Genomic DNA, 26121 nt, shown 5'->3' on the forward strand with positions numbered 1-26121 from the left:
AGTATGGTGTCAGGTAAGCTCCTCTGACAAGCCCACACTACGGTATGGGAAAGGACACATGTACACCTCGGTATGTGTGCACTCGCTCCTCTATAGCCCTATATAAAGGCCCTCACCCTTCGCCGGAGGTACGCGTTCTTGGAGACTTGGAGCCGCTTTCTTGTTGTCGAGCTTTGCCTGACTTGAGTGTCGGAGAGTCGCCGCCGGGAACCCCTTCCCGGCCCGACTTCTGTGCAGGTTCGCCGGAGGAGCATACGACCAGTCGGAGATCCACATCAGCGACTCGGAGAGCGCCACGTGCCCAGTGTCCATTGATTCAGCTTTCGGACAGGATCAAATAATAATAATAATAATAATGGAGGATGAAGGACAGCAATTCTAGGTCAATGAATTGTATCAGCATAATTTATAATATTTACGAAACATCCCCACAAAGAGTAGCAGATTTATAATGGGAGAACAGGTTGTCATTGAATAAAAAAAAAAAATGTGTAGCTTCAGTGTTGTGTTGTATTCAACAGAAGAAACTGTTCTACTTCCTATCCATTTGCACCACAACAATAAAATCGAATTGAACCGAATTTTCAATAAAATCTAATAAAGTGAGCTGAACAAATCGAATTAATGGATTTTTTTAAATATTTATTTTGGTTTAATAAAAATTTAGTTCAGTCTAAAATTTATGGTCTAAAAAATTGATTTGGTTCAAAAATTTGGTCTATTCGGTCTATTCAATTTAACTGAATAAAAAAATTCAAAACTGAACCCGAACCAAATTAACCGATATTTTGGAAACAAAAAACTGAATTTTCGAATAAACCGAACCGAATTTTTAAATTCAGTCGGTTTAATCGGGTTTTTCGGTTTAACCGAACTTTTGCTCACTCCTAGCTAGAAAGGTGGTAATACGGGCTACCCTAGAAAATACAAGATGAGTCAGATCCCCCCAGTCCATTTGAATAATAAAAAAAAACTGCTAATGTTTCATTTAATTGCGTGTTCAAAAATAAAATAAAATAAATGAACTATAAAGATACAAATTAGGTGTTTTCCGGTTAGAATTGACGCTAAAATCTGACATAGAGGTCGGAACAGCCGCAGAGGCAGAATAGACGGCAAAGCCTCCACTGCTCGCCTCCTTCTCAGTAGGCGCTTTTAAAGTCTCCACGGTCAGTTGTCTCGCCCTGCTCAACGCCTCCGCTCGCACCCACTCCAACGCACTCTGCAACAAGTCGAGTTCCAGCAGCCTCAGTTCCTCCACCTCAGCGCCCAACAGGTCTCTCACAAGGCTCCACTGCGGCCCCCGAAGCGCCTCCCTGAACCAGTTTTCTCACAACCAAGAAAGGTGCAAATTCAGGAGTCACCGGGATGACTTGGGCTAATCATAATTAATCGGTATGGTGTGCTCTTTTAACCTAAAGGGTATATATTCTTTATAAAAATAATTAATGCAATGCTTCTAATATCCATATGTGTGTCTCTTATTCCACGGCCGTCTCAAGATTCCTTGAGGCCCTAGGCAAAAAAATTAAAAAATATATTTTTTTAATATATTTTTAATTTTCTTTAACATTTTTCATTTAGATTTGGGACCGAAAATAATAATTTTAAAAAAATATTTTTAAAATTAGTTATTAAAAAGAATTAAATATTATTTTTTTAAAAAACTAATTTTTGATATAAAATTTAGTTTTCTGACGGGTATTTTGATAATAATTTTATTTTTTTATTAATAAAATTATTAAATTATTTAATCTTTTTAGTTAGAATGTCAAATAGACTTTATTAATTTTAATTTTAAAAAATTTATTTTTGCTAATGCATTTTACTTTGTATTTTATGATAAAAAAATCTCTAATTTATATTATTATCGAAAAATAAAAAGAAAGAGCGAGAAAGAAATATTATCGGCAAAGGAAGAGAAGGACATTCTCTTCGAGTATCATTAAGATGAGAGAACTATTAGAATTTTTAAGAAATATTGAGGAGAAAAGAATTCATTAAGTTTTATAAGAATAGTATTACTAATTGCAAAATAAAATAGGAATCGGAGTAATAATAATAAAAAAAATGTCAATTTAAAAATAAATTATATTTAAGACAGAATAAAATCTCATATAAAATTATGGTAAACAATTAATGAGGAAATAAAGATAACTATAAGGTATAAATAAGAAGTGGAATTCATAATGAATTAATTGACAATGTGTCATTAATGAATTAGCAAGACATTTATAATTAATTAATATTAATGAGGCTAATTTAATTATTTTAATATCTTTAATTAATTAATCAATGGGTCCCAATAAAATTGGGGCCCTAGGCATTGGTCTTAATGGCCTATACCTTAAACCGACCTGTCTTATTCACATAGCAGAGCACTTACTTGGTAGATTGCAGAGTAAATATTAAACTTTAACTTCAAAGTAATGAACAAACACTCACAGATATATTAATAGATTTGTTAAAACAATTTTATTAATGGCTAAAAGCGAAAGTTGCATTGCTATTTGCCTTTATGTTGATTTGATAAGAGAAATTAGGAATTGGAAATTCATATTTACCAATTGATAAAATTGTGACAATAATTTAATGTCTCCATTTACACTTCTAAACCATAAGACTTCAACCTATTAATTTGATTCCTCTAATGTCACTTCCTACACAAACTAAATATGCTGAGAATTTTTACTGAGGGCATTTGAGCACTCCTTTAAAAACCTTAATGTTCTCTTTAATTGTGAAAAAAAAGTTGATATTCATGCTTATATTATTGTCTTCTCAGCTGAATTGAATATTTGCCAACTTTCTACGAGTGATACCAGAGTTAAATTCCCTTAGTGTGTTTTCTTCATCAAGCAGCTAGATCTGACTTCATGATTCACTCTATTGCTCTCTTTATGGAACCCTCCTAGCACTCTTTCTTATGATCTCTCAATTGTTCTTGTTCAACCCCATGCCTCAAGACTTCTTGTTGTTTCATGTTCATTTGCATCAACCACAGCAGCCAACTCACACTGCTATTATACTCATACGAAGCTGCACCTACGAGTGCTAGAGATCGCCATGCTACCTAAAAATTGACGCTTGATATCATATCAATCCTCCAAAAAGGCCAACCGTTTGCCTCATCTCCTCCACCAGTGTTGTTGCTTGGAACACCCAAATTCAATGGATTGTTTGACTATGGAGCTCCTTGCGCATCAGTCATCCTTTATCCATCAACTTCTCTGATTCTTACTTCTCTAGAAAAAAAAGGAAGGTCTCTTCCTCCCTTTGATCATAACCCATCTCCTTGCCTGATTGATTGATCCATCAATCAATCCATTAATAAAATAATCAATCAATTCAGGTTTAATAATTGAATAATCTTAAGGAGTGTTTGGTTCTTTCCTATGAATAATAATCGGAATGAGAATCATTGTATTGTGGAATGAGAATGAGTATGAGCATGAATATTACTCTTAAAAGCAATGTTTGGTTAGTTGCATATTTTCTATCGGAATAAAACAAAATTTTCCTTTTTACCTTTAAAGGAAAATAAGAGAAAAAATTAGATGTGAGAGAAAGATAAATGTGAGAGAAAAATATGATGAAAGAGAATGACGAGGGAGAAAGTCTGATGAGAGAGAAAGTGTGATGAGAAATAATGAAGAGAGAGAAAGTGTAATGAGAGAAAATGTGAAAAGAGAAAATGAGAAAAGAGAGTGTGATAGGAGAGATCACGATGAGAAAAGATGAGAGAGAAAATATGATGTAAGAGAAAGTATGATGGGAGAGGATGAAGAGAGAGAAAATGTAATGAGAAAAATGAGGGGAGAGAGTGTGATGAGAGAGATTGAGGAGAGAGAAAGTATAATGAGAGAAAAAGTATGATGAGGAAAAAAGAGAGCAGTGGTGTGATGGGAGAAATTGAGGAGAGAGAAAGTATGATGAGAGAGAAAGTGTGTTGAGGAAAAAAAAGAGGGAGTGTGACAAGAGAGATTGAGGAGAGAGAAAGTGTGATGAGAGCGAAAGTGTGATAAGAAAAAAAGAGAAAAGATAATGTGATGGGAGAGATTGAGGAGAGAGAAAGTATGATGAGAGAAAAAGAAGGAAGAGAGTGCAATGGAAGAGATTGAGGAGAGAGAAAGTGTAATGAGAAAAAAAGAGGAAAGAGAATGTGATAGGAGAGATTAAGGAGAGAGAAAGTGTATGATAAAATGATGAGAGAGAAAATATGATGAGAGAGAACAAGGAGAGAGAAGTGATATGAAAGAAAAAATAAATAAATATATTTTGATATTTGGTATTAAGGGAGAAAATTTTAATTTTTTGTCAAGGGTATTTTTGGAATAAGAGAATATTTTGATTGATGAAAATAGGGTAATGACCCAATTTCAAAGATTCATTCCCTTATTTGCATTTCTATTCCTATAATCCAAATATTAACAATGACAATCAATGATTTTCATTCCCATTCCCCACTCCTATTCCCCTAAATCAAATATCTCCTTATTATTTTACTTAATGTAGGTGTGACTGTGGGTTTGTGGTAGTAGTGGAAGAGTCTTCTTCAACTTAATGAATGTTTTATATGTGGATTAACACCTTTTTTTTATGGGGATTTTTTTATAATAAATGAATGCATAATTTGTGATATGGGGAAGGGAAATGAATTTCAAGAATTTGAGGGGGTGAAGATGTTAAGTCCAACTGTCGTGGAATTTTAATAGATTTAAGAGTATCTACTTCCCAGATCCAGCAAGTCCATAAAATTGGAAAGAGAATCCACAATGGGGACAAACCCATGAAAAGTAAATAATTAACTAATTAAATAAATGGTAGAAATAAAAATAAAATAATAATTGATTAACTGTTCTATGAGTTCAAGATAAAGTATAACAAATAAAATGAAAAGTCATGGACAATAAAAAGGGTAAGATCCTACCAAATCAGTAGGTTCCAATAAGTGGAGATCGATATAAACTATAGGTCGTATCAATATAGCAAATCTAACCTATCGAGAGTGGGCTGAACGAACCAAACCAGAATAATCTTAAGATTTATCATTTAAATTTGTAGAATTACAATTAACCAATCTTATATTTCCTTTGATGTAAATTTCAAGTGATATTTTAATCAATGCTTATCTAAGAAAAAAAGACTTTTTTTTATTTTTTAAAAAAGCAAAACAATCTATTTTTTTAACTACACCATGAGTGTGCCATTCAGTATTTTTAAACTCATCAATGGTAAATTGTCAACTCATGCTTAGTTGACATAAAAGATCTATATAAATCTATGTGATACTACAAGATAAATTTTAACCAATCTATCATTTTAAGAATATTTCTTGTCGAAATGCTTACATCCAGGTACATCAACACTTGAATCATTTTTCTGTTCACCAAAGTGAAGAATGTATCATATTCAACGTCACATAGGCCACCGTCGAGCAACAGGAGGGCATAGGACTGCATAAGGTAAAATTCAATATCACAAGTTAGATTAAACTCACTTTATGACATTGGCTAAGGCAGGATCATCTAAATTTTTACCTTGATTTAAGCTGAAGGAATTCTTACGAGAAAAAATGTCGAATGGATTTATATCTTGTTGCCCGAGCAGATTTTTTTCAAGGGGTTCTCCTCTGCAACAATCAAGTTGATAGTTTGAATTTATTTCAGCAACACATGTTTTAAAAAACAACACACACAAGATAAGGCTAAATGAAAAAACTAGCAGATCTGCAAAGAAAAACGTTGTAGCATCTGCATCACCATTTTTACGTCTCATGAGAGTTGGTTTTTAGCATTGTCTAATTTAACCAGATTAGTAGTTTGAATTGCTGCTGTTCTCATGGTTCCCTACATGCTATGTGAACTCTTTGCCAACATTTTGCTCTTTATCATACTATATTTAAAACTTTATACTAACTACTTACCTGGCCCAAGATGGAATGTACTTCTTCCTCCTCCGCAAGCTTTCATCTGCTCCATCCTCGTCATCATCAGAATCCTTATAGGGGGATATTTCATATGAATCAAAATCTTGATTTTCTCTGTTAGTAGACAACCTATCTTGAATTAGTCCTTTAATGATGTCTGCACTGGCAGCAGCTACCTGCAATAAAATGATTTAGATGAAATAAGTGGGAAGAAATAGTGATAAAATGTCAGATATCTCAAATTAATGAGACGCTGGATACTCTATTCAGTAGTCTAGTAGCCCGATAGAGAAAAAAGGAAAAACTAGGGATGGTTGCTTGAATACTATGGCATATGAGAAATAGAAATTTTGCAGCATTATTGATCATATGAAAATTGCTTCCGAATCCCAACTACTTTTAGTTTTATGGAAAATCAAAGTACCAATTCACTATCTTAAAGTACCTTCAATCTCTCACCCAAAAAAAAAACAAAAACAAATCAGGCAACATAAACTGAAATATATAGGTAAACACTTTCTAGGGAATAAGTAGAGCACGAGGTTAAGAGAATTATGGGTTTCAACTTCGAGGCATATTAAAATTTCAATTGAAGGATTATCATGTTGCAATTGTTTAACTGAAGAAAATTTCTATTCAAGCATTACCTTTGCGGCAGCTGTTTCCACTTCATTGGTTTTTCTAGACCCAGCAGCTTCCTTCAATGGCAAAGGCTGCTTGGCATCTTGTGTTAGACCTTTCTTCTTTCCATCATCAACCTACGACGATGACACAATTTAGTACAAAACAACCTATCTGTCAGGAAAATCTGGTCAACCATAGCATTGAATAAAAAAAAAACTTACTGGGGCTTTTGATCGAAGTTCTTTTTCCTCTTTCTTTGCACGTAACTTTTCGTCCTCCTCTCTCTGCAACTTCCGAGCTTCTTCATTGCATCTTCTTTTTCTGTCCTTTTCCTTTTGATCTTCTTCTCGTTGCCTCTTCCTAGCTGCAACTTCTGCCTCCTTTCTTCTTTTTTCTTCCTCTTGTTTTTGCTTGAGTTGTTTCTCGTGCTCCAACCTCTCTGCTTCTTTTCTTCTTTTTTCCTCCTCTTGTTTTTGCTTGACTTGTTTCTCGTGCTCCAACCTCTCTGTTTCTTTTCTTCTTTTTTCCTCCTCTTGTTTTTGCTTGACTTGTTTCTCGTGCTCCACCCTTTCTGCTTCTTTTCTTCTTTTTTCCTCCTCTTGTTTTTGCTTGACTTGTTTCTCGTGCTCTAACCTTTCTGCTTCTTTTCTTCTTTTTTCCTCCTCTTGTTTTTGCTTGAGTTGCTTCTCGTGCTCTAACCTTTCTGCTTCCTTTCTTCTTTTTTCCTCAAGTTGTTTTTGCTTGAGTTGCTTCTCGTGCTCTAATCTTTCGCGCTCAAGCTTTGCTGCTGCTTTTCTTACTTCCCGTTCATTTTGCCTTTTTTCTTCAAGACGCTTTGCAGCCTCAGCAGCCTCTAACGCTTTCACTTTAATTTCTTTCTTTCCTACAGAGAGTAATAGCAGCATCAAGGAGAAGGGTCTTTTGTTCAATAAAGCACAGACAAAAGAAATGTGGATAATGTGTATATTGTATTGGCATGTATGTCAAGCACTGTTTTTAATACAGAATTGAAAGAATCTACTATGAACAACTTTTCTTGGCCCATCTAGGAATATAACCTTACCTACTAAGAGCTAGCTAAAATAATATAACGAAATAGGTAAAGAAAATAATTCTCAACAATTGCCTTTTCATGCCAAAAACATAAGTAATTTTCTTAAGAAGCTCCCATGGAATAGGAGGCAAAAGTGAACAACTCATCAGTGTCAGTATATTGTTTGCAAGTTATCTTAAACTCAGAGGAACTGGCTTGAACAAATGCATATGCAATGCAATCACATGGCTCCCATGCACGAAAAATGCATCATAGATTCGCCAAAGAAACTACTGAATTATTAAAACTCGAAGGTTTCAGTTATTTTCAGTCCTGCCCTTTCTCCTAATTTTTTTCTTCACTTAGTTCTGGGACAAGACTCCATTGTCTTCCTCTACCCTGTCTCAAGACACAGATCCCTAGTACTTCTTCCTTTGACTAGCAAAGCTAGGGCTCAACAAAGGAAGTTTTGTCCTTTCTACAACCAATGAAACTAAGGCTTAGCATTGGGAAAATTCTTCCTTATGGTAACTTCTTCATCTATTATTCTCCTTAGGGCTCAACAAAATAACCTTATTCTACCGATGCATAATTACAGAAATGATAGCGCGCTAATAACTATTAGAAGCACAGTGTTTGAATTCTCTGGTCAGTACTATGCGTACACAAAATCTAGTATATTGTTACCATTGCACTTGCCCACACAAATCGTTATTCTAAACACACAAAACCGTCAATGTACAATATAAAAAGTTGTAATTGCTGTTGCTTGTATAAATCGGTTTTGCATAATTTCAAGAAGTTGATGCAATACCAATACAGACACTTTTACCAAGACATTTCAAACCATCATTTTCGGTAGTTGTAGCAAGTGTATTAAAAGAGCCCTCTGTTATAGGGGCTTGACTCTCCCAATATTCACTTATTTTATCTAAGAAGATTATTAAAATAGTAAAAAATACACAACCATATACCAAACAAATTGTCTAGCGATGCTGGAACATAAACAATTCAAGAGCTAGAAAAAAAAGAGATAGAAAGATTACCTTTTGTTGTTGTGGCTTGCTGCTTTTTCTTAATCATTGGGATGAAAGAGGATACATTGGAGACAATATTACTTGGCTTATATCCCTTCTGAATGCTTGCCTGGCTTAGATTTCTCCCACCTTTTTTAGTGTTAATTTCAGGTTCACTAGACCTCTTGCTTAAGGATTTAGCCATGTTCCTATCTATATCACCATTTACTGAAAAACATTGATTCTCAATGTCTCCCATCTGATCCATGCTGCTAGTATAAGAGCTTCCCAGGGATGATTGAACATTAATTTCAGTTGCACAAGAGAATTTTGTATCTAAGGATTGAACACTTGTGCTTCCTGCAATAAACTTGCTAAGAGGACAGGAATTTTGTGCATTTCTATATCTTGAAGAGACATCTTTAAGTGGCTCTCGATCATCAAGAGCTTTAAATTGTTTTGAGCAAGTCCCATGACCAGAAATGCCTAATTCATCTGAACACTCATTGTCCTCCAAAGTGGTAGAATCCTCATCAATCCGGAAGCACACAAGTTCAGGATTAGTAGCCAATTTTTGTGAACTAGAAGCACTTTTCCCTGTAACTCTTCTTGAGCTCAACTTTCCAATTGGTGGTGTTAGAGGAGGTTTACTGGATGCCCAATCAAATGAATCACTAGACGACAGTGCACTCTGAGAATAAGAACTCTCCATGAATGAAAAGTCAAAAGCAGATTCTGAACTACTGTGTAGAGATGCTTTGGCATGTTCGTTTGTCCTAACTTGCTCTCCATAATCATTATGAATATAAAGGGGATCATTTAATTTCACATTCTCCAAGAATCCATCAGGCAATGAATGAAGAACATCAGGAAGCTTATTGATTTTATAGTTTCCTATCACAGCGGTTGTAGGTGTAACCAGACTTATTAAACTACTTCTTTGAACATTTAAAGAGAGAGGTGGAAACCCAGAATTGGAGTAAACATCATTTTCCAGTGTAGGGGATGTGCCTATGCTAAATCCTTCAAATTCTGGCATGAACTCATGTATATCCTCCATATCATACCTAACACTTGAATATGTATGTAGATTGCAGGAATCGACATTAGTTGTTGAACAATCCAATTCATCATAGGTATCATTTCTAGAAGGTCCTGGTTCTTCTAATACACAGAGTGGTGATCCACTGTTGCAAATTTCATTTGTCCTAAAAGTACTGGATTTATCTGCCAGATTCAGAGAAGGAAAAATATTTGTGCACTGATTCGGCAAACTAGTATCCGAGACTTGGTCTGTATTTTGAGAGCAAGAGTTCACCTGACAAGGTTAAATATGTAAGAAGAATAAGAGAAGTCATAAATGGAAAGCCTGCAACAAGGATATGATCATGAATTTCATAAATTTACAACTAGTTGTTGCAAAAATTGCTAGGAAGGAGCTGTCTAATTGAACTTATTTTATCAAATAAAATATGAAGCCCACAGAGAGCCAATGAAGAGTTTTAAGCATGCAAAAGCTTTGGTAGATTAAGAAAACAATTCAAACAGATATTAATCATACAAGATTATTCTTATAAGTGATTCTGGATCTCCCTAATTTCTCTTAAGCTACAAACTATTGCACTAATAAATTATAATTAGTATAACTTAGTCTTGAGTTTTTCTAGTTTATGTATTATGAAAGGACATTTCAGTACCTCTCTCCCACACTGATTTTGCCTTTGGTGAAGTTCTTCTGAGTGACTGCCTGAGACAACCTTTGCTACTGCACAATTCAACATGGATCTAGAGGGAGATATCTTCTGTATTTCTTCAAAAGAAGCACTTTCTAAACATCTCTTGCTGCTACAACAATTACCCTCCTGTGCAGGCCTAAACTGATGAAGCCGTATTCTTGGCGTAGTAGCCAGGATACTGTCTGAATAGCAATTCAATTTTCTCCTTTTTGGCCATGATATTTCACACACTTTTGCTGTCAAATTTCTTGATCTTTTTGAACTAGTTATGTTACTAGTCCCATCAGGGCCTGAATAAGAAAGTCCCTTGCTGTTTCTACTCAAGCTTCTTAGTGAGTATCTAGATTCTGATGAATGATTTTTCAATTGAACACCAGATTCTGGTTGAGTTGAGCCAGAAATTGAAGTCAACCTTCCTGCAGTAACATTTCCTGTATCATGCACAATCAAAGGGGAGTTGGCAACTGTTCTACTCCCAAGATTAGGTGCAGGTGCAGCAAAGTCTGTCTGTTCAGATTCTGGGCAAGTATTTACAGAATTATCAATCTGAAGATCATGCAGTGCTGGATTAAGGCTGCAGGCAGATTCATCCACTGTCATTATCTTGCAATTTTCTTCTCTTGTGTGCTTCATTAAGCTTCTAGCAGATTGTTTCAAACGAGAATCACTAGTGCATGCCGTTCCACAGGAAACCATGATCAGATCATGTGAAGTTTCACAAGATCTAGAATGAATCTTTTCCTCATGATTATGAGGATTTGCACTTAAAGTTTCTGAAGGACTTGATAGTTGTAGTATGTTCCTGATACAATCAAGTGATCTAGATGAAGACACTTCATCTGCAACTTTATTTTGAAGACCAAACGAGTTCCTAGTGACTAATGGATCTTGAGCATGATCAGACATCAAAGATGAATCCAATGCCGTAGTTATGCTACATGGATTGTGTTCTGCATACGATCCAGATGAAGCTGCTTTATCACCAACTTTACTATGAAGAGCAAGAGAGTTCCTAGTAAATGACTGATCGATGGCTTGATCAGGCACTAAAGATCTAGCCATTGACCTAGTTATTCTCCTAGAGTTGCATTTAACAGTCACCTCATCTCCAAAATTAGAAATCTGTTTTGTTCTGTTAAGATATTCCTCAGATCCCTTTTGCTTTGACCTAGTTATTCTATGTGGATTGCATTCTGTAGGTAATCCAGGTGAAGCTGCTTTATCACCAACTTTATTATGAAGATCAAGCAAGTTCCTAGTAAATGATGGCTCTATAGAATGATCAGACATTAAAGGTGTAACCACTGATCTAGTTAATCTCCTAGCGTTTCCTTCAACAGTCACCTCATCTCCAAAATTAGCAATCTGTTCTGTTACATTAAAATACCCATCAGGGTCCTGTTGCTTTGATTTGCCACATTGGATTCTTACAACAGAGTCAGACACTGGTGAGTCCTCAACAACTTCAGAGCATATAATGTTACAATCTCTTTGATCATCTTTTTGGTGACCCATAATTGTAGCCACATTAGCATGTTCTTTATGAATATACTCAGAAATGCAAATTTCACTTGCCGATGGAGTGGGAAGTGGACATGAGATTCCTGGAGCAATATGCTTGCTGCTCAACTCTGTATCAAAACAAAAGTACTTACGTAAGTTAATTACAAACAGATAACTCAATGCTTAATGTCAAGAGCTCATTCAAGTTGGTGCATTACAAAACATTCAAGCTAGTGCATCACCAAACAGACTACTAGGTAAAAATCCATGTGGCTTTAACTAGATGAATATACATGGTCTGAACCAATCACCGCATAAATGCCAAGAGCCCATTCAAGTATTGCATTTGTGTCAATCACAACATATGGTATCTGCATGACAATGAAAAGACGAAATATTTCAATACTTTTCAGTCAAAATGAACTGGGAAATTTCCTATAAATTGCATCCTCAAGTTTGCCTTTTCGTAAAATAAAAAGTGACATCAAGAAATATATCTATTCCCAAAGGTTTGACAGGTAGGATTGACGGGCCTGCTAACCAGTTACTGAAAAGGGTAAACTGAAAGCTGAAATATATGAAGTTGTAAAATACTGTAATATGAAATTGATTAAAAGGAATAAAACCTTACTTTCACACAGTGCCGTTGTTTAAGAATCTTAATGATATTCCAAAAGTTTAGTCCGAAACAGAATACCACAACCATAAACTTCTCTATTCAATGTGGAAATAAGCAGCCTGATGCTAACAACAGGATGAAAACTGGTAGAGGAATAAACAAGTGCCGAGGTTAAGAAACAACCAAATAAGTTGCCCAAATTTTACAGCATTTTTGTACATTTTGCCATGCCCAGGAAAAAAAGGATGAGCAGTAATTTAAAATGAGGGCATAAAGATGGAGAGTGATTTGATGTGTCTGATGTGCAACTTTACAATATTTGCTCTGAAAGTAGTACACATCTACCGTATGACAGATTTATGAGAAGAGACTGAACACGAATTTGTACAATCGGTGCGGTCGAGAGAGGGAGGGTGAATCTCGATTCATTGCTTTCTTTTCATTTCGTCGTGTGTTTGTTCTATCAGAGTTAATATGCAGCAGAATATATAAAATAATAAGACAAAACACGTGGGATTTACTTGGTTCCCAACCCCCCAGGGTCAGTACATCCAAGGCCTAATCACGAGAAGTGCCAGTCCACTAATGGTCTTCTTTCCGGAGGCGGAGAAAGTCGTCTTACAGTTTAGAGTACAAGCACAAATAAGATATAAAAAATAAGCGTAACTTGTAAACAGAAAATACAAATGAATTATTATGGCCGATCTGGAAGTCTTGAGCGCAGCACACCCTTCCTGGAGCTTCCCTGGTCGCAAAAGTTCGTAGCACATTCGTCTGAGCGCAAAGATGAATAGTAGGATAAAGAATGGATTGCTTAAATGTAGAGCCTTTGTCTCCTTTTATAGAGTTGGATCAGATCTTTATCCGGATCAACTCTTATCTGGATTAAGTCATATCAGGATGAAGTCATATCTAGATCAAGCCTTATCTGGATCAAGCCTTATCTTTATCCACATCATCTGACTTATCCTTTTCTCCATCCAAATCATAAAGATGAACTAGATATTTTGCCACATCATCTTCCATGCCAACATTTTACAACTCAACAATTTGGACCGAACACAGTCAGTCTACCAAACCGCTGGTTCGGTCTACTGAACAGGTTTGGGTCCGGTTCAACCCGAGTCAAGTCTGGTTCACCCATTTACGTTTGTCTGCTCTCTATTTTGCTTCCAAATCCAAATTTCCGCAAAATAACCATACAAAACACAAACAAGTAACCTAGCCTATATCTGTAAGTCTACTTGACCTACTAGGCTTATCTTTTACTTGGAGTTCCCTCCTCTAAGTCTACCACCTAAGAGTCAATCCCTTGGAATCAAAGCGCACTCCTGTAAATCTACCTGACCTACTAGGCTTACCTTTTGCTTGGAGGTCCCTCCTCCAAGTCTACCACCTAAAGGTCAATCCCTTAGGATCAAGTTGTACTCCTCTAAGTCAACCCGACCTACTATGCTTCATGCTTGAAGTTCACTCCTCTAAGACTTTCCATTACCTAGGCTTACCTTCCCCTAGAATTTTCCATTGCCTAGCTTCACTCACTAAGACTTCCACTGTCTGACTTCACTCGTCAGGACTTCCACCACCTATATTCACTAATTAGGGCATAGCTTCATTCACTAGGGCTTCCATTGCCTAACCTCCAATTAGGACTTTTCCTTACTAGCTATCTAGTCCTGCCTAAATTTTTCTCTTCTAAATATCAAGTCCTATTTAGATCAATCCTTGCTCAGACTGATCAGACTTAGGTACATTGTCAAACATTAAAACCCTGGAAGCTAATTGCACCAACAGAATTGAGAATTGAGAAGATTACAGATACTACTGAAGTTTAAAGTGATGACTCTAGATGGGAACCGGATGGCCTAGTTGCTACTGATGATATATACTCCTATTGCATCTCCACCTCCTTGGATCACATTACTCTCTTCCTAGAATTCTCTCTTACAGTAAATGTCCTTACAAGGTTACAGTACCTATCCATCTTCACCAGTATACCTCACCTATTTCTGGAGCTCTGGTAGCCCATAACTACCCTGCAGCAATCTTGAAGATTTATAGTCAGTGTTGGTATTAATGGTCTGAAAGCATAAGAATCAACAAATTACCAAGACAATCAGTTTGACCAACAAAATTATAAATGTATCAATTCAAATTTGACTTGTTCCGAAAAATTAAGTGAATATTCCAATTTTTTCCAAATAGCTGAACATGTTACAAATCTATAGTTATCAATTGAACATGGAGCAACGACAAAGGCAACTACCTTAGTTAGTTGGCATTTTTTCCTTTTTCATAAGATCATTTATAATTATGCTGGGATAACTGGATTAACTTATACTTTTTCTCACGAAATTAGATATCATCCAAAATTGGAGAGTGAAAGAGGGATTTACCATTCTGGGATTCCAAAAGCCAAGAAGGAGGCTGCTTGCCGTCAGCGAGAAGGCTATAGACGAGGGATTCAGCATACGACTCTCTCTGTTGCTTCAGCTGAGACTCGATCTGGCACTTCCTATCGAAGATCTTCTTGAATAGCTGCTCTATTGGCGTCATTTCGGCCTCAGATCCAGCAGATCGGGAACAGATGCAAGCTTTGAACCCCTAACGAGACGACGCTGGGATCAACGACGGAGACATTGGAGTCATTCCGATTGTTCTCCACATCTACATGACCGGCGGCCGCAGCGCGCAGATCGAGAACGAGACGGCGAGGATTTGGGAAGGCGAAACCCTAATCGAGAACGAAGCAGAATTGGCGGAAAAATAAGGGATTTGAAAATTTTCAACGGCCAAGTGAAATAAAGCAATAAACAATACATTTATGTGTGTGCAATTATAGTTTAGGCCCTGAAGTTCTTAAATATTACATTGGCTCTCTGAAATTTGCCTCACTTTTCTTTCACTAAATTCTGAGCGCCTGACTATAATAAGTAAATTGTTTCTCCCCCCTCCCCTAACACGGTAAATTTTATCCTATCTGTACAGGTATTGTCCCAACCTCTCACAATGAGATGGTGAGATCCACTACTTAAGTGTGGGTTCCACCATCCCAATGTGAGAGGTTGGGGCAATGCCTGTACAGACAGAATCGAATTACCCCTGACACATACACCCCTTTTGTCTCCCGTTGAAATGTCCTTTCTACCCCCTTCCTTAATAACAAGTTATTTAAACTCTTTTACTTGTAATTTTTTGTTTTCAATTTTATTTAATTTTTATTTAATTTTTTAATCAATTTTATTTATATTTTTTTAATCATTTTTTTAATTTTTTTTTATTTTATATAATTTTTAACCTATATCACTCGTTATATGACACATGTCTAATAGATACACCTTCAAATACATCGGAGCAAAATTTAAAGACAATATTAATTAATTTTTTTTTATATATTTTCGTATTTTTTTTGTGTGTATTATTATATGTCCCAGGGAGGAATAGATCTTCTAGTCCAAACAAAAATGGAGCAAGGGTTTGGCCACCCGTAATTACGATCGGATCTTGAACGTGATCTTACCGTAATTAATTACGATATCTTTTTAGATTTACCATCTCATCTAGGATATAGTTTATGTCGGAGCGAACAACTAGAGACCGTTCGAAAGTCGTCCATGCTCAGAGCCTAGCAGCCTGACCACTTGCCCAAAGAGCATAAACATAAATGTATATATTTTTTTTGGATCCCACCTTAAATTTTAATTTTATTTATGTTTAAATTAAAATTTAAGGTGGGATCCAAAAAAAAAAAATATAAATGTATCTTAAATTATCCATCCTTCCATTCTTAATATATATCAAAACATCACTCTTCTTTTAAACTACACTCTCTAACTCTTGGCAATTACATTCCTCCCTTTACATCACCCCTTCCAATAATTTTTTTTTTGATAAAACAAAACCAATAAAAATAAATAAACAAAACTTAAAAAAAAAAACCAAAAAAAAAAAAACGAACAGAAGTGAGATTGAAGGGTATAAGTGGAAGATTGAATATGGGGCCGGGAGGAGGGCGTGTCAGAGGGGGTGCGAAAAGCTCCTCTCACTCTCTATATATACACATCCTTGGTGGACGAGAACCGGCGAAAAAGCGGCGATCGACGGCTGATAGGCATGGGGCGGCGAGGCAGGTGTGCTTCTCCAAGCGACGCGACGGCGTGTTCAAGAAGGCCAGCGAGCTCTCTGTTCTCAACGGCGCCGAGATCGCTGTCCTCGCCCAGCGGCAAGCCCTTCTCCTACGGCCACCCCTCCGTGGAACGGTTTTTCGGCGGCAGTGCCGACGCCGCGCCTGCTACCCCGCCGCGGCACCCTCTCTCCGCCCTGCTGGTTCAGGCGCTCGGCCGCCAGGAGAAGGAGCTGCGGGATCGGCTCGAGGCAGGGAGGAGGAGGAAGGCGGCGCTCGAGGAGGCGCTGCGGGGGCCGCAGTGGGGCCCGGTGGGCGACCTGTTGGGCGCTGATGTGGAGGAGCTCGGGCTGCCGGAGCTCGACCTGCTGCAGAGCGCGCTGGAGTGGGTGCGAGCCGAGGCGGTGAGCAGGGCGAGGCAACTGGCCGTAGAGGCTTTACCGGCGCCGACCGGGGAGGCGAGCGGCGAGGGCTTTGCCTTCTCTTCTGCCCCTCCTGGTGGATTTTAGGGTTAGATCCGGCGCGATGGCACCCCTTCCCGTATTAGGGTTCTTGATGTCACTTTTTATTTTAGGAAAAGGCAAACTGTTTAGAGGAAATTTCCCAGGCCACTTTGACTGAAAAGTATTGAAATATTTCGTCTTTTCATTGTCATGCAGATGCCATATGTTGTTATTGATACAAACCGTGTAAATACGATCTAGTAAGAACCATATCGATTTTTATCCCCTGGTAGTTTATTCATTTTAAAATGCAACACTTGAATGGGCTCTTGGCATTTATGTGGCGATTGGTTCAGACCATGCATATTCTTCTAGTAATAGCCATGTGGATTTTTATCTAGTAGTCTGTTTGGTGATGCACTAGCTTGAATGTTTTGTAATGCACCAGCTTGAATGAGCTCTTGACAACATTAAGCATTGAGTTATCTGTTTGTAATTAACTTACGTAAGTACTTTGTTTTGATACAGAGTTGAGCAGCAAGCATATTGCTCCAGGAATCTCATGTCCACTTCCCACTCCATCGGCAAGTGAAATTTGCATTTCTGAGTATATTCATAAAGAACATGCTAATGTGGCTACAATTATGGGTCTCCAAAAAGATGATCAAAGAGATTGTAACATTATATGCTCTGAAGTTGTTGAGGACTCACCAGTGTCTGACTCTGTTGTAAGAATCCAATGTGGCAAATCAAAGCCACAGGACCCTGATGGATATTTTAATGGAACAGAACAGATTTCTAATTTCTATGAAATTAGACATCAGAATAGTTAATAAAATTAATTAGATTTATATTTTACATAACATAAGAAATTTATCTTCCATTTCCATTTTTGACGTGTCATTTATACTTTTAAATTTATTCGGATAAATGAGAAATTTTTATAGGACCACATAAATTATCCGGAACTTGAAATCTCCTATATTATATAAAAAAAATTATAATGGTAGTTTAACAGTTTTAAACCGACAAAAGAATTAAAAAATAATAATTCATAACAGATTTAATTTTTTTAATAAGTGAGAGGATAATATCTGTAATTCGTCTTTTTAATTTTACTATCGGGAAAAAAGGCATAGGAGAGAAAAAAATTATTAAAAAAAAATAAAGTATATTATTAAAAAAATATAATATGTATGAATATCAGTTTTAGAAGCTTAAAAGTTATTAACAAATCATGAAAAATGGGGTATAAACCAAATTGATTAAAATAGAAATTTAACAAATAAATAGAGTTTTTTACAGTAATTATCTTTTTTTTTTTGTTGTTGTTGTTGTGAATTAATTATCTTTTTAAAATTTATCTCTTTGTTGTCTGATGTCACTCGTGTCACGCATTCTTCCTCCGCTGCTGCTTTTATTCTCTAGAAAACGCCTCCGCTTCTCCGTCTTCCTCGCATTCTTCCTCGCAATCTCCGGGCGGCGCCGCCGGACGCGCATTGTGAACCACTCCGAGTCCAGGCGCGTAATTGCCAAACATTTTGATCTTTTTGGCCACCTCTCCGCGGCGAGCGTGGCTTCTTGTTGAAGGAGGTTTCCTTTGGCGGCCAAGGTTGATGTTTGCTGCGTGAGCGGTGGTTCAAAGTGGGGAAAGATCGCATTTTGCCTTTTTTTTTAAAAAAAAATTTAATTCTGGAAGGTATGCAAGTTTGGAGGATTAGCTGTCTAGATCCTGATTTCTGAACCTGAGATGGAAACTTAGGGCTTCTTCAAAGGTCTATTAGATGTTTCTTGGTTGGTGATTCCTTGTGCCAAGCTGCATTGAGTGAAAATCGGAGATTGCTTGTGTGTCTGTTATCTGGATTACTGGGGTTTGGCACCAGAGGCGGTTTGCTGTTGCTCTTGGGGCCGTGGCGGCACATTCTGGATTCATCGATTGCGCCTTCCTGAGAGGGCGATGGGATCTGAGTGGAGAGGAGAGAGGCATCACGGCCTGAAACCTCATGCTGAGGCGAAGGCGGAGAGGTTAAAGAGCAGATCCAAGTTCAAGGTGTGGATGATCCGGACGACGACTACGGTGCTGCTCTGGACGTGCCTCCTCCAGCTCACGGCGCTGGGGCAGACGTGGGCGCCGCGTGTCTGGAGTGGCTGGTCATCTTGCTCTCCCCCCGCTGATGTACCAATCCATGGGAAACAGTCCACCTCTATCTTCATTAACAAGACCGTTCTTCCACCCAAGAGTGAGTATTCTTTCAACTTTTATGGATTTTTAGACCCCCTTTTTTTTTTTTGCTTGAATTTTAATTACTTGGGTTCTTTTATCACTGTAGTTGAATATGCTGGAGGAAACATAGTTCCTTTGAGTTTTCTTTGCTAAGATACTATTTGAGACCATGCATTTGCAGTTAGAACTATCTTATTTGAGTTTGCTCTTAGCTGTTTGCGCAATGCATGACCTTTCAATTACTCGGGTTGCTTGATCATTGTTAATGATTTGGTGTCTTACTTTTGTCACTAATTGGCCCATGTAAGGCACTGATGTGGTATCTGTTTCCATTTTCTACTTTAAGTTGATTCATCAATAAGTGTAATACCGATTCCTGGTTGCTTGATAGGATTTATTGTTCATGTTTAAATCCTTTTTGAGGTATAATCTTCCTGGTGAATCAAATAGATTGGGAGGACACCCTTGTGATTAATTGACCTCAATGAAATTTGGCTAATTCGTGCTGCATTTTCAGTGTCATTGTTATTTAGTTGATGTTCATCTAGCATACCAACATCATCGTCCTAGATATGACAAAACTAAATAGCTTCCTGGTTGTTCAATTTTCTTGCTGCTATATGATCAAGATTCTTCTGTATAGGCTTTGAAACATCTGCCCCAATTCCAATTTAAATCTGTGCTACTTGATTGAGACTTTGTCTTATTCGCTAACCTGAGTTTTGATATGAAAAATTTATTGTGTTTTACTTTTAGGGATCTACAGGAACAATGGGTATATGATGGTCTCATGTAATGGTGGGCTCAACCAGATGCGAGCAGCTGTAAGGATTTTATCAAACTTAAAGTATCTTTGGGTCTTTGGCGCGAGCAGTTCCTTCTTCCTTTTGTGTTGATTTAATACTTATGGAACATTTGTCTCTCATTTCCAGATCTGCGATATGGTTGCTATTGCAAGATATTTGAATGTGACACTTATAATACCAGAGTTGGATAAAACATCATTTTGGTCTGACCCCAGGTGTGCACGCACCTCTAATCTAAATGCTTAAAGCTCGGTTTCTACAACATCTTTTTTCACTCATTTGACCTTACATCCAACTTTGCATGATGTTTTAAAGCTAAAGGTCATGTTCACTTGGCAGTGAATTCCAAGATATATTTGACATCGATCATTTTATCACATCTCTGAGGGATGAGGTCCGGATATTAAAAGAACTACCGCCTAGACTAAAATGGAGAGCTGAGAAGGGAATGGTGTACACTATGCCACCCGTTAGCTGGTCTGACATATCGTATTACAAAAATCAGGTCAGTATGCTTTTCGAATCATGAAAAAAAATAGAGGAATGTGTTAACAGTCATCTTTACCTTGTAACCAGATTCTGTTCTTGATAAAGAAGCATAAGATTGTGCATTTCAACAGAACAGATACACGGCTTGCCAACAATGGGCTACCTTTAGAGATTCAAAAATTGCGTTGTCGTGTGAATTTTGCTGCATTGAGATTTACTTCTCAGATTGAGGAGTTGGGTAGAAGGGTAATCAGAATTCTGCAACAGAATGGCCCTTTTTTGGTTCTGCATTTACGATATGAGATGGACATGTTGGCTTTCTCTGGATGTACTCATGGTTGCACTGATGAAGAGGCAGAAGAGCTGACGAGAATGAGGTACAAGTTTTTCCTTTTTTTTGGGCAAGTCTGTGCACTTCTCCAATGCCCCCTTTGAAGGTTTTATTATCCATTTGGTGCAGATATGCATATCCATGGTGGAAAGAGAAAGTTATCAATTCTGAACTCAAAAGGAAGGATGGTCTCTGCCCTCTAACACCAGAAGAGACTGCTCTGGTTTTAAGAGCCCTCGATGTAGATCGTCATACCCAAGTATACATTGCTGCAGGAGAAATATATGGTGGTGAACGGAGAATGAGAGCTCTTTCTAATGTTTTTCCAAATTTGGTGAGCGTATATGTTCATATTTATTTATTGTTCTTACTTTGATTTTCTAAATTCAAATAATTGAATAGGTAAGGAAGGAAACTTTACTCGAGCCATCAGATCTTCAACATTTCCAGAACCATTCTTCGCAAATGGCAGCATTAGATTACATGGTTTCTTTAGCCAGTGATACTTTTGTTCCTACTTATGATGGAAATATGGCTAAAGTTGTTGAAGGTCATCGCAGGTACCGCGTTTGATATCGAAAATTTACTGAATTTCTTTATTTTTCCTAAAGAATGAATGAGAACTCACCCCTTGAGTTTACAGAAGGAGAAGTCCTTGTTTTTGTTATTCAAACCAAAGTTTGATTTGCCTAAGAGAGATCTCTCTGTTTACAATTTGCAGACACTTGGGCTTCAAGAAGACCATCACGATAGATCGAAAGGTCTTAATGGAACTGATCGATCAGTATGCTAATGAAACTCTAGGGTGGGAAGACTTCTCTTCATCAGTTAAGGCAACTCATGCTAATCGCATGGGAAGGCCTACCAGAAGAGTGATGATACCTGACAGACCTAAGGAAGAGGACTACTTCTACTCCAATCCCCAAGAATGTCTCCAAGAATCCTTGTGAGTCTCGGTAGTTCTGATTTTCGCGGCAGTAAATTCGAACCTACATTGAAAATGCTCCATGGAGATGATCCAACAAGAAGATCAGAGAGACCAAGGGTTGCTGCATAAGTTGATGCATTGTGAATCGATTCATTCAGTTGGTCGATCCACGTATTTATATTAGATCTCTTCGGTTCGTCACAATAAGTCTCGTTCATGTATAGAAAAAAAAAGGGCGAGAATTTCTGAAGTATCTGTTCAGTAATTTATGAAAAAATTTCATTTTATTCCCTAATTTAACCTAATTAAACTCATTATATTCTCTTAATATCTATTTTTTATCTTTGAAAAGATAGAATTTGACCGGTTCTATAAAAATTTTCATTTACCACTAAAATAAATCAGCACAACCTTCTTAGATTAATCAAAATTCATCTGTTAATTCATAAAATTAAAACTTAATCTTTAAATACTTAAAAAAAAAAACTCTACCGTTACACCATTCTATCATAGCTGGATCTTCTGGATTGTAAAGTACAATTCAGAGAATGGACCACTTATACAAGTAAGATCCATGAGATCTCATCTATTAACAACCTTTGGTCTGAGAGCGATACAAGTAATCCATGTATTTTACCGGATTACTTTTGTCCACATCAATTGAGAGGAAAGAGGAATTTGCAAATGATTAATTGTGGGAATAAATTAATAAAATGACTTTTCCCTCTTTCTTTCCTTTGAAAAAACTGTGGGAAATGTTTCAATCTATCCTACAACATGAGAATAATTTTATTTCACTTGTTTCTTCATAGCTCTTCCCAATCATCCAACATTTATTCTGCCATGAGGAAAACAAACATAATCAAACCAATCCAGAAAGGTTTAGGCATCTTTTTCAATTCTCAAGCTGGAAACAAAAGTTATTTGAAGGATGAAAAACACAAACAAAAATAAATAAATAAAAAAGCATTTGGATGATAGTTAATTGTTATACCACAATTACATGCTATGACAATAACATCTATTCTAATAAAAAATAGTACACTCATTTGAGGAAAGTACATGCTAAGAATAAGAAAATATAGGAAATCAATGAGGTCAGGAGTTCAAGTGTCCATGTTGGCTGAAGAAGAACTGATGGAATCACAGGAACCACAATGGAACCAACTGTCCAGCCAATCACCAGAGCTGCAAATCTGTAGAAGACAGGAAACTAATGAATGATCGACAATAAGAATTTCACAACAGTATTCGAAGCATTAAAAAGCCCACTTACCCAGTTATCGAAGCTCTCACCACACTCTTCATCTTCTCATTTAGGAAATAGATGCAAGACAAAAGTGAGAGTGCAACCTGTGGAACAGGAAACCAACCGAATTTTCTTAGTAAGATCTGCATCTAGCATGTGTAGAATAATAACCATGTCTTGTAAAATAAACTGGAGGAGTTGCATCGGAAATGATTTCAACAGTGGATCAGGAGTTGTAACACTTAGATTAGAAGATATCAGGCTTGCATTAAAGGGTACTTAAAATGTGTTGAACAAATCAAAGTTGTTAGCAGGTTAAAGAATTCCACTACTAAAATTGAAGCAAAAGCAGCAATAAGCCAAGTGGAAAGTATCAGACAGAACATCAACGTACTTGAAATGCTGGTCCAGTCTCGACTGAATTCATTATGCTCCATGCACCCATGAAAGTGAAGAGGAACAGTCTTCGAAGGATCACATCAGTTGCAGGTACCTCAACATAGTCAAGTAATCTTTTTATCCATGGGGGTGATTCTTCTACTTGCTTTTTTAACCTGCTTTTCAGATTGATCTTTGACTTCTTACGCTTCCAAAAACTAGCCATAAGTATCCTCTCATAAGCAGCCTCAATAGACTCAACACTGCCCTCATGACCAGCATATTGATTTGCTAGGAAATTTCGAGCCTCTAGGATTTCTTCTTCTGAAGCATCGCGCGTTACACCAAGGCGTTGATAAGGATCCCAGACTTTCATTCGAGGAAATTTTGGAATGCTTCCTGCAGGAAACAAATATGGTTTAAGTGTGTATAAGGAAATTGCAATCCAAAATGATGATCAGTTCAGTCTATGCAATATTTATGGCAATTGCAAGAAGGTATCTAGTTTAGATATTTTGTAAAATACTGCACATTTGAGTAGAAATGCAAGTCAGAAGTTTATAAAATCTGTCTTGAAACACCTAGTGGTCATACTTGTGCATATATAAATCTTAAAAATTCGATCTACAAAGTAAGCATTTTTAAGAAAGAGTTTGAAGGTCTGAACAGAAGATCCTATTGTTAGAATTGAATGGAGGGTTTCTAACCTGGAAGATTCGATAGTTCACACTCGAATGCCTCGAGAAATGGTATCATGGGCTTCATATTAAATATCAAGATCAAATTATGAAAAGCATAAACTCAAAAGCTCAATACATTATGTGGCATAGTTTTTACACTTGCTGGCTTTATCTATCTGCATATGCTCTGGATGACTGCCTCAAAGAAACTAGTAATCTGAGATGATAGCCTACTCGCACTAAAGGATCGCCCATAATTTGGAAAGTGAAAAAAAGAATTTGTCCTAAATTATCTTCAATATGAAAACATTGCTGTGACCTGTAATTGATAATTTGTGCAAAATTGACACTCGAATTCCTATAATATACAAGTTTCATGCCAATGCTAATTTGTGCAAAATGGACACTTGAATTCTTATAATATACATGTTTCATGCCAATGTTTACATATTTACCAAGTGCATACTTTTTTATTTGGAATGAAAGAACATACCCTCTATAATTTATCCACTTTACCAAGATGCTAAATAGCTTAAAAAACAATGCTTAAGGGAACAAAATTCCTACCAATATTTGTCCGAAAACTTTTCTCACACAGTTTGGCACCTTTTAAGGGGCATCTGACAAAAATGAATTGTTTGCTTCATGGCAAAAAAATGAGTTATTTACTTGGGGTCCTGTTTCATTAAATGGATAAGTCGCCAAGCAGATCATAAGCAAGGGACAAATCAATGAATGGATCAATCATCTCTAGTTTCATTCAACAAATAAAGTATGGAGAAGGATTTTGAAGGAATAAATTTGAACATCATCCTTCATAACATCCATCCAAATAGACAAACTGATTAAAACCTTGTTGAGTATAGAAAATTGTCCATCCTCTCTCTACTATCGTCGATCCCTACTCTTCCATACCTTCATTTTTAATGTGAAAAAGATAAATGTGCCTAAAGTACAAAGATAATCATCCATTTCAGGCAAAAGAAAGAGGAATTTTATAGTAAACTTATAACGGGAAATTTAAAGATTGATCTTTTTTCTCTCCAGAAATTATATAACAAAGTAAAATTAAAACTAGGCTTACGCAAATCATAGCCGCCGCCATCGACTCCGCCGAGAGCGGCATCCATCGAACACCTAGCGACTCCTGGAGCATTCACGCGAGTCATCCGCACCTCCCTCTCCTTCCTGCGAAAAAACAGCAAATAAATCGACATCTCCTCGAGAACCGGCATCCGCCAAGCAAATAAGAGCGAGAGAGTCACCGCGCAGGGAGGCGACCGTGATTCCTCGGCCGCATCGAGAAGCGAGAGAAGCAGCTCGGCGTCTTGGAGAGCAAAAGGGACTCCATCGCGTCCCTTCCTCCGCCGCCGCCCTCGCAGGACGAAAAGCAGAAGGGATGGGCAACGAGATGAGGAACTCGGCAGCCATGGTCAAAATAAGCCGGATAACGCCACGCCATCCGGCCCGGTTCGGCTTACCAATTCTCGCTTCGAGCAAGACTTTCGAGTTTTTCTTTTTCCAAAATTCGAATTTTATAATAATAATAAATAAATGGTCCGCCTGTTTTTATTTAAAAATAAACTAACGTCATAATTTAGCATCTCGACAAATTATAAAAATAATAAAAATAAAAATAAAAATAAAATGTAATGAGTTAGCGAGGCTCCTTGACTTGCACGGCATTGTTTATTTATATTTATAGGTAAGAAAAATATCGACTAAATTTGACCAAATCTGATTATTTGGACGTGAGCTTTAAAATTGTATAGATATCGTAATTAAAAAAAATATTTTTAAATATGTATTATCCCAACATATTTTAATATCATTAGCCTAATAATTAAGGGTGAGCATTCGATTAATTCGGTCAATAAATTAACCGAATTAATCGAAAATCAATTTAATGTTGACTAATCGAATCAAATCAAATTTTTTACTAAAATTAAATTAACTAAATTAATTATTTCAGTTAACATCGAATTAACTAAATTTGTTTAAAATAACAAT

The 26121-nt window shown here is 36.9% G+C and overlaps 2 protein-coding genes and 1 pseudogene across 3 annotated transcripts; 1 reads left to right on the forward strand and 2 right to left on the reverse strand.

Annotated features, from left to right (window-relative positions):
- Positions 1–5216: 5216 nt before the first annotated feature.
- LOC122017661 lies at positions 5217–15248 on the reverse strand. 2 transcript variants are annotated; one of them, XM_042575327.1, is made up of 8 exons: positions 14857–15248; positions 10300–11969; positions 8633–9920; positions 6775–7436; positions 6577–6687; positions 5927–6105; positions 5541–5632; positions 5217–5456 (listed from the first exon to the last, which is right to left on the reverse strand). In XM_042575327.1, exons 1-8 carry the CDS (start codon positions 15014–15016, stop codon positions 5419–5421), a joined length of 4200 nt encoding a protein of 1399 aa, XP_042431261.1. In that variant the 5' UTR covers positions 15017–15248; the 3' UTR covers positions 5217–5418. The 2 variants fall into 2 exon arrangements, with proteins under 2 accessions (XP_042431261.1, XP_042431262.1); XM_042575328.1 differs by lacking the exon at positions 14857–15248 and adding an exon at positions 12060–12197.
- Positions 15249–18415: 3167 nt separating this feature from the next.
- On the forward strand, positions 18416–22101 carry LOC122013375 (annotated as a pseudogene).
- A 654-nt stretch (positions 22102–22755) lies between these two features.
- On the reverse strand, positions 22756–25573 carry LOC122017564 (protein CHAPERONE-LIKE PROTEIN OF POR1, chloroplastic-like). The gene is made up of 5 exons (XM_042575212.1): positions 25377–25573; positions 25196–25299; positions 23448–23830; positions 23081–23157; positions 22756–23000 (listed from the first exon to the last, which is right to left on the reverse strand). Exons 1-5 carry the CDS (start codon positions 25571–25573, stop codon positions 22850–22852), a joined length of 912 nt encoding a protein of 303 aa, XP_042431146.1. The 3' UTR covers positions 22756–22849.
- Between the last annotated feature and the right edge of the window lie 548 nt (positions 25574–26121).

This window comes from Zingiber officinale, chromosome 8B, assembly GCF_018446385.1.
Source record: "Zingiber officinale cultivar Zhangliang chromosome 8B, Zo_v1.1, whole genome shotgun sequence".
Lineage (NCBI taxonomy): Eukaryota > Viridiplantae > Streptophyta > Magnoliopsida > Zingiberales > Zingiberaceae > Zingiber > Zingiber officinale.

Coding starts and splice junctions, on each gene's coding strand:
- LOC122017661 (XM_042575327.1), bottom strand. CDS start 15,016: ATGACGCCAATAGAGCAGCTATTCAAGAAGATCTTCGATAGGAAGTGC. Junction 11,970..14,856: donor GCTTTTGGAATCCCAGAATG/GTAAATCCCTCT, acceptor GTTTTGATACAG/AGTTGAGCAGCAAGCATATT. Junction 5,457..5,540: donor TTCCTTCAGCTTAAATCAAG/GTAAAAATTTAG, acceptor TACCTTATGCAG/TCCTATGCCCTCCTGTTGCT.
- LOC122017564 (XM_042575212.1), bottom strand. CDS start 25,573: ATGGCGTGGCGTTATCCGGCTTATTTTGACCATGGCTGCCGAGTTCCT. Junction 23,831..25,195: donor TGGCGGCGGCTATGATTTGC/GTAAGCCTAGTT, acceptor TGTTTCCTGCAG/GAAGCATTCCAAAATTTCCT. Junction 23,001..23,080: donor GTGAGAGCTTCGATAACTGG/GTAAGTGGGCTT, acceptor TGTCTTCTACAG/ATTTGCAGCTCTGGTGATTG.